The sequence below is a fragment of the Eutrema salsugineum genome, unplaced genomic scaffold, assembly GCF_000478725.1.
Source record: "Eutrema salsugineum unplaced genomic scaffold, Eutsalg1_0 scaffold_13, whole genome shotgun sequence".
Lineage (NCBI taxonomy): Eukaryota > Viridiplantae > Streptophyta > Magnoliopsida > Brassicales > Brassicaceae > Eutrema > Eutrema salsugineum.
Window position 1 is genome coordinate 4532724 of NW_006256885.1, and position 8972 is coordinate 4541695.

General features: G+C 35.4%; 1 protein-coding gene across 1 annotated transcript; it reads left to right on the forward strand.

The window, feature by feature from the left end:
* The first annotated feature begins 607 nt into the window (after nucleotides 1–607).
* On the forward strand, nucleotides 608–3132 carry LOC18023634 (9-cis-epoxycarotenoid dioxygenase NCED3, chloroplastic). Its single transcript, XM_006407008.2, has one exon. It carries the CDS (start codon nucleotides 972–974, stop codon nucleotides 2775–2777), a length of 1806 nt encoding a protein of 601 aa, XP_006407071.1. The 5' UTR covers nucleotides 608–971; the 3' UTR covers nucleotides 2778–3132.
* Nucleotides 3133–8972: the final 5840 nt, after the last annotated feature.

The following is an 8972-nucleotide window of genomic DNA, read 5'->3' on the forward strand; positions in this document are numbered from 1 at the left end:
ACAAAATGGCATATATCCACCTTCAAAAATAGATGAGTGAATCTAAGTATTCTTCAGTCTATTTAGAACTTAATAACATTCTATACTACGTATTCTATGTAGAATGGCATATTCACCTTCATAAAAAAAAAAAGATAAAGATAATTTTGTCCCTTTTTAGTCAAAAAATAATCATGTTACTCACCTAAAATTTCTATTTAAAGGCTATATTCTTAATTTTAATTTGTTTATTATATTAAGAATATAACATTTTCAATAATTTTGAAAATTATGTTACCCATTCATCAATTTTGTTAGAGTTCAATTAAGAATATAACATTTTTAAAAAAATTAGGTGAGTAACATGATCTATTCATCAAATTTGTTAGACGAAATTCAAACTATTTTAGAATTTGTCTGCACTTGAATTTCAGGTAGACAAACTATGCCCTACAATGCTTCGAACCACCGATCGCAGGTAAGTTGGATATTTTTTTTACTAAAATAGAGGTTTTTTCACAACCGATGTATCTTCAAGTTGGCAAAAGATTGATAGTTTTTGTTAACAAACTTAGGAACAAAAGAAGCCACAAAGTAGACAAATGGAGTTAAAGATTGAAGGGGAAGATTGAAGGGGATGCATTTGTCTAAGTGTGAAAGGTCTCAACTTTGAACCATAACATATTACTCTGTTTTTTCTGTTTGTTCCCAAAGTACCCTTTTTCCCTTCATACCCACTCACTCCATTCCTCTCTCTGTCACTGATTCAACACGTGGCCACCCATATGGGACCCACCATTTCCCTTACCCACCTCCCGGTTTATATAAACCCTTAACACTTCCTCGCTCCTAAACCAACTCTCCCTTCTCTCTTCTCCTCTCTTTCTCCACTTCTACAAAAACAAAAAAAAAGCAAAAAACAGAGCCTTAACAAATCGGAAAATTGAACTCTCACTTTAAGCACCAAATACTGATTGCGCAAACTTAAAAAAATGGCTTCTTTCACGGCAACGGCGTCGGTCTCTCGGAGATGGGTCGGTGGCAATCATACTCAGCCGCCATTATCGTCTTCTCAAAGCTCCGACTTGAGTTATTGTTGCTCCATACCCATGAATAGTGGTGTCCAAAAAAAGCTCACTGTTTCTTCTGCTCTTCACACTCCTCCCGCTCTCCATTTCCCCAAGCAATCCTCCACCTCTCCTGCCATTGTTGTTAATCCCAGAGCCAAAGAATCCGACACTAAACAGATGAATTTCTTCCAGAGAGCGGCGGCGGCTGCTTTGGACGCGGCGGAGAATTTCCTCGTCAGCCACGAGCGACAACATCCGCTACCTAAAACCGCCGATCCTAGTGTTCAGATCGCCGGAAATTTCGCTCCGGTGAATGAACAGCCCGTCCGGCGTAATCTTCCGGTGGTCGGAATAATACCCGATTCCATCAAAGGTGTGTATGTGCGCAACGGAGCTAATCCGCTTCATGAACCGGTGACTGGTCACCACTTCTTCGACGGAGACGGTATGGTTCACGCCGTCAAATTCGAAGACGGTTCAGCTAGCTACGCTTGCCGGTTTACTCAGACAAATCGGTTTATCCAGGAGCGTCAATTGGGCCGACCGGTTTTCCCCAAGGCCATCGGCGAGCTTCACGGTCACACCGGAATTGCTCGACTCATGTTATTCTACGCCAGAGCTGCAGCCGGTATAGTCGACCCGGCACATGGAACCGGAGTAGCTAACGCCGGTTTGGTTTATTTCAACGGCCGTTTATTGGCGATGTCGGAGGACGATTTGCCTTACCAAGTGCAGATCACTCAAGGTGGAGATTTGAAAACCGTTGGCCGGTACGATTTTGACGGGCAATTGGAATCCACAATGATCGCCCACCCGAAAGTCGACCCGGAATCCGGCGAGCTTTTCGCTTTAAGCTACGACGTCGTTTCGAAACCTTACCTGAAGTACTTCCGATTCTCACCGGACGGAACGAAATCGCCGGACGTCGAGATCCAGCTCGATCAGCCGACGATGATGCACGATTTCGCGATCACGGAGAAATTCGTGGTGATACCGGACCAGCAAGTCGTTTTCAAGCTGCCGGAGATGATCCGCGGTGGCTCTCCGGTGGTTTACGACGAGAACAAGGTTGCGAGATTCGGGATTCTAGACAAATACGCCGAGGATTCGTCGAAAATCAGGTGGATTGATGCTCCGGATTGCTTCTGCTTCCATCTCTGGAACGCTTGGGAGGAGCCGGAAACAGAGGAAATCGTCGTGATCGGGTCGTGTATGACTCCACCGGACTCAATTTTCAACGAGTACGACGAGAATCTCAAGAGTGTCCTCTCTGAAATTCGCCTGAATCTCAAAACCGGAGAATCCACTCGCCGTCCGATCATCTCCGACGGAGAACAACAAGTCAACCTCGAAGCAGGGATGGTCAACAGAAACATGCTCGGCCGCAAAACGAAATTCGCTTACCTCGCTTTGGCCGAGCCCTGGCCTAAAGTCTCCGGGTTCGCTAAAGTTGATCTCGCCACCGGAGAAGTCAAGAAACATCTCTATGGGGATAACCGTTACGGTGGAGAACCTCTGTTTCTTCCCGGTGACGAGAAAAACAACGGAGGAGAAGACGACGGACACATCCTCTGTTTCGTTCACGACGAGAAGACGTGGAAATCGGAGTTACAGATAGTTAACGCCGTTACTTTGGAGGTTGAAGCAACGGTTAAACTTCCGTCAAGAGTTCCGTATGGATTTCACGGCACATTCATCGGAGCCAATGACTTGGCGCAGCAGGTGTGAAGATTATGTGTATATACACATTCCTATACATATATATATATACGTGATGATGAAGAAGCTTCTAGAAGAAAAAGAGAGAGGGATTTACCAGTGGGATGCTCTGCATATACGTCCCCGGAATCTGCTCCTCTTGTGTTTTCTTTTTTTGATTTTGCTCTGTTTCTCTGTATTTTTTTTTCCTCTTGGGGTGCGGTTTGCTAGTTCCCTGTTTTTTGGGGTCAATCTAGAAATCTGAAAGATTTTGAGGGACCAGCTTGTAGCTTTTGGGCTGTAGGGTAGCCTAGCCGTTCGAGCTCAGCTGGTTTCTGTTATTCTTTCACTTATTTGTTCATAATGAGAAGTATATATAAATATATTAAACACAAAACTTTGTTTATATATGTCTGTATATGTTCTAGCAAACATGACCAAAATTATATCGGATTTAACAATACGCTATGAGTTCAATTTTAGTTTAGTCTTCTCCTTTTTTTACTTCTAGAAACGTTTTCTTGTTTGTGCCATCATCAAGTGATTTTATTGGTAAAAGTATATATTTTCAATCTTAAATAATGGACCAATGAGAGACAGACAAGAGTCAAGTAAACTTTTGGACTTCAAGACAAAATGTAATAACCAAATCACACGCCGTATAAATTTAGTTAGTCAATTTTGGTATTTGCATGGAAGAGAATCGCCAAAGTCAGTTTCAGTCAATTTCGAAATAGAAACCAACGAGTGAAGTTAACCCACGTCAAAAAAGAGTTAAGTATGTAAAGGACATCAGTAACTGGTCGTTGTCATTAAAAAAAAAAAAACCTATTGTTATTTTGGTAAGCAGAACCGTAAACATTGGATATCTGGAGTGATGGGTGGTAACACAGTGGAGAGACCAATCAAAAATAGTGGAATTGTGACGAAATTAACGGCACTATTTTTATATAATACATAGCAACGCATTTGTTGCTTTTTCTTATATATATATTTCTAATGTTGTTTTTAAGATGCAAAACTTAATCTGATAGGGTGATCTATGAATGTTGGGTGTAAAAATAATTAAATACGTAAACAAAGAAAGCAAAGTCAACTATCGGAAAGAGTGTTTCGGTGTTTTGAGATTATGACATTTCCAAAGTAATTGGTTTGCAATGATTCACATTTGTTATCATTTATCAACTCTAGTTAAGGAAGAGTAACCTTATGTTGCTTGTATTGATTTAAAACCTGGTAAGTTTTACGTACACGTTAGTCATCGATCGTATTGATCTACCTAAACAATTTGTTGTCAAAGTGTTAATAACGACTATACGTATTTGAACACAACACCCATATATAACAACCCTTCAATTACTACTCCATGTTTATTTCGAAACATTGAGGGTTGAAATTTTGAATTTTTTTTTTGTTATAATTACCAAAGAAACTTTTCTACGTATTGTCTGCTGTATGTGTGTGTGTGTGTACATATAGGATAAGGGAAATAGTTAATTGTGTATGGTGTGCAAACTGCAAAAGAAGCACAAACTGAACATTCCATAGTTAATGCTAAAGGATCAAAAGCACATTACTTCACTTTCATAATTACACGAAAATATCTCCTTAAAAAAAAAATCTTAACATGTTTACCAAAAAAAAATCTCCTTTTTTTTGTCAACACACGAAAATATCTCAAACACCAAAAAGTGTTAAAACAGAGGTCATAACATGATTTTGAAAGAAAAAAAATGTCAAAAAGAAGTATTAATATTTGGCCAACTTGGAGATATCTTCATATATGGTGGATTTTTAATTTGTTTGTTTGTTCACGTTCTCTTCCAATACACTAGAAACCCACTAAATAACTTTCTTATTGGATACTAATCGTAGTATATATATACACTGTGTTTAGGTTTTTAGAGACTACTTCACGTATAAAGATATGAAATCGAAAATTAGTTTTTGATTTCTTTCAGGGTTTATTGTAACTACAAAATATTATGAAGTAAGCCGAAGAATTATAATAGATATATAATACAAATATAATATGTTCCTGACTGAAAGACTTTTAAGATTTAACGGTTAAGAATGAAGGTTTGAACAAAATTGGGTCTTCTAACCACTATTTCGATCATAAATAGTTACTATGGATGCTTGAAATGACAAACATATTCAAATATTCAATATATTTTAGTGTGTAATTTGGGTTTCGGTGTGAGGTTTCCTGGTTATAAAAAAAATTATTAGAAAAACTTGGTTAATGTAAAGTTTTTTTTTTGCTTACAATTACGTGATCTATATTTTATAAATAATATGGAAAGCGATCGTTTGTGTGTGTGTTCTTTTTTTGTTTGTTTTACATTCGTGTTTATTATTTATACACAAGCGTCTTACAGTATATAGTTATACACGCCTCCAGTGTCGAGTATCATCCTTTATGTTGATATTCGAAAAGTTTTAGGTAATAATATCTTTAAAATAAATAACAGTTGTGAAAGTTCGTTGGATGCAAACATATAATCAGAAAAAGATTCATTGGATACGGCGAAATAATTGATTCAAACAAAAAACAAAAAAAATAAAGGATACGACGAAATGTGTGGGTTGCATTGGCATTACAATACTTAAACATTTGATTTCGGCCGTCCACGTTTCAGTGTCAATAATGTTATAATATACAAATATATATATGTGAGGGAATCTGTTGAAGCCAACAATTAGATGTTTACTATTTGCCCAAAGTAGAAGGTGACTTTTTCCCCACCTAATTCAAGCCTAACTACTTTCCTTTAGTGGAAGGTTGGCACTTACGAATTCTATTTATCTATTGGCAGTTACTACTTACTCTTACCTTATTTAGTCAGCGAAATCCGCCATTGTGATTCGCAGAACCTCTTTTTCCTAAAGAATTCGCAAGACGATATGCTAACATGTGATTCTTATATAAAAATAATTTTGATATATATTATATATATTTAAAGGTTACATATAGACTACATGTGGTAGGTATCGTAAGGTTCTTCATAGCAAATATGTGTGCTTTAATATTATTCCCATAACGGTAGATTTTGTATCTATCCTAGTATGGCGAAGGCGGACCTTTCCATAATGATATGGTCCAATTGTGGATAACAAATAATTTAGCTCAAAATAAATGGATGTAAAGTTATTTCTTACCATCGTGAAAATTGATAATGGAATAGCGGAACTACGAACGGACACTTGTATCATTGGAAAAAAGTATACGAAAAAATCACAATCATTTTAGCATTTTCTACGAATTATCAATCAAACCGCAGTACAGTATCTAGTAAATTAGTAACTGCCGTTAAGTACCTATCCCAAAATAATGCTTCGAAGGCCATAAAGTATAAAAAGTTAAAAACTGTATCTCTCTCTCTCTCTCTTTCTCTCTCTCCTCTTTTGTTTTCTAATTTCTACCTTATTTGTTCACTCTTGTGACCTGGCCATTGACTAGTTTTGCGGCGCTTTATTTGGCTTTTCCTCGAATGGGAGAGACCACAACAAATAATGTTAGGAGTTTAATGTTCTTCTCGAAATATTAAAATGTATGTTCCTCTTGATTATAAAATAATGAAAACATTTTGTAACGATCGAAAAATGAAAGTCATGCAAACAAGTGTTAGCGAAAATGACGAAATACCAAAGTTATATGATTTTTTCTTGCAATACAGCAAAACACAAAAAATAAGATATATTACATATTACATATGCAATCTTAGTGAAAAACGATTATGGATACAAACCAAACATCAAACAATTATATAATGTTGTTTTGTCAATTTCGGATTTCTATAAGTTATATATACCTCTTTTTTTTTGCTTTGAGATATTATCATGGCTATCTAACCAATAAAGCATCAAATGATTGATCAACGAAATGTCGAAGGATATTCTCATTGACAATATGTGTCGTATTATATATTATACATGTCGGTATAAATTTTTTTGGTATGGAGCCGAACCACGTGGCAAATGACTACATATGCTAATTACGATCAGCCATTGAACTAAAACTACGAAATGCTAGCTATAGTATATTGGAATAGATCCAAATGTACAAATAAATAATAACATAATAAATAGTGGCAAAAAATATTGAGGGGACTATGCTTTCAGCTACTTGACTTTTAATAATCAAAGTGTAGACAGCATTCTAGTAAACTATTAGTTATTACTGAACTTTTACATGTGTTTCTATATTGGGAAGTCAAAACAAAAGGATGATTCATTGACGGTAGCGGATACACAAACATGTATTTACGTGTATAAATTTGTGTGTACATATATATTATACGTTTAAAATTGAAAAATATGTGAGTATAAGTTATACACTCGAATTGTGGTGTGTATATATATATATATGTTTGTATAATTGATATAGCCACCTTGTATAAATACATATACATGTTTATATAATTGATATAGCCACCCAAAGCCCAAAGGTCCCTAACTAACTTTGTCGAATTATCAAAAGAAATAGGGGTTTAGGGTTTTAGGAGTGTTATGTCGTCAAATATATCGAATCTGGGTTTTTCGGTAAATCACCACTACCTCTCAAACGTATAACACATCTACATGTCCAATATATATATATATTTTTAAAATCTCTCTCTCAAGTCTCAAAGTTACCTACTAATTAAATAAGTCTTCGTCATTTTCTAATTTTGGACTCCTTAAAACTAGCAAGTCCAATGAGAGTACTGGAATTTATTTACGTGTTATATGATATTTTTTTTTCCATTTGCTTACTACTGCTACGATTGTCGTCGATATATACAAATTACTTGATCTTGCCTCCAGTAGATGATGGTTATCGTTGGGGCACGTGTTCGTAAGCATAAGATCGTTGTTGTGGATAAAATCGAGAAATGATTATTGCAAGAAAGAGCGAATAAAATTTTGAAATGTGAAAGAATGGGGGAGAGTGACGTATAAGATGATGTATACCACTATAATCGTGCCTCATATATTATAAAATATAAACGCTAACAATGCACGCCACATTACTTAAACCTCCAAAACGTTAAGCATATATAACTATATGTATATGAGGAAAAAAAAAATTATATATAACTATATGTATACTCACGATCTCAACTAACTAGTAACTACCATATATTAGTGTCATCGATCTAATAATATAGATTCGAATTTTACTTGGATCATTATAAACTAATCGATTCGTTTGTATATTTGATGCTGAATATATACATTATTTATAGATACATACAGTTAAAGCTCCCCAGAAAGGAACCAACAGCATTAAACAGCTGGGGGATTTTGTGTTGTGTGGAGGTCGACCTTTCAGCGTTAAGATAGGCCAATCATGTTTTTTCCTTTTTAAAATTTTTGATGTTATTTAATATTATTAATTTACTAGTATTTATTTAATTATACTACTACTATAGTACAATCTTCTTTTGTTCGACTGAGTATAGTACAATTTTTTAATAAGTTATTATCTCACTCTTTAACATCCGTCATAATTTTTGAATGTTCACGTGAGGATCACACATACACTGATTAAGATGTTACCCATTATCCTTTCTATAGGTTGTTGCTATAATTTTATCGAAATCGATCATAGTTAGAAAACAAAACTAACACTATAGTTCTTGGTTTGATTTAGTTCGATTCGTTTCTGCACTTAAGAAATACAATTTTGTAGGCGCGCAATTTCCTTTCAACACAAAGACCAACACAATGTTGCTCTATAATTTACACAAACAATGTTGCAAACTAACACCTCAGGCAATTCGATTATGAGATTCGCTCCACTAATTATAATAAAATTAGGCCTGTCAATAATATAATTAGTTGAAAAATACTTATTCGCATTGCCAATAGTTTGTATTGAGATACAAAATCTAATGAATGTGATTAGATAAATTAGTGACCTAATAATTTGTTCGATTGGAAGAACATTCGTCATGTAGGTCTAGGACATGGAACGAGTTCCACCATCTACAAAATCGTCATAATCCCATCTTTTTGTTATTAGAGATATCTAAAATAACAAAAGATTATCCAACTTCTACAAAAAAATTAAAAATTAGTTTTGTCAGCCCAAGACTTACCGGTTACACACACAAAGAAAACAAACATATGAATGTGATATAAACTTGGATATACCTATGTTTCAAATCCTTATCCAAGATATTATTAATTAGCTTATATATCTTGCAATATCGCGACAAAAAGGTCTCACGCCTGACA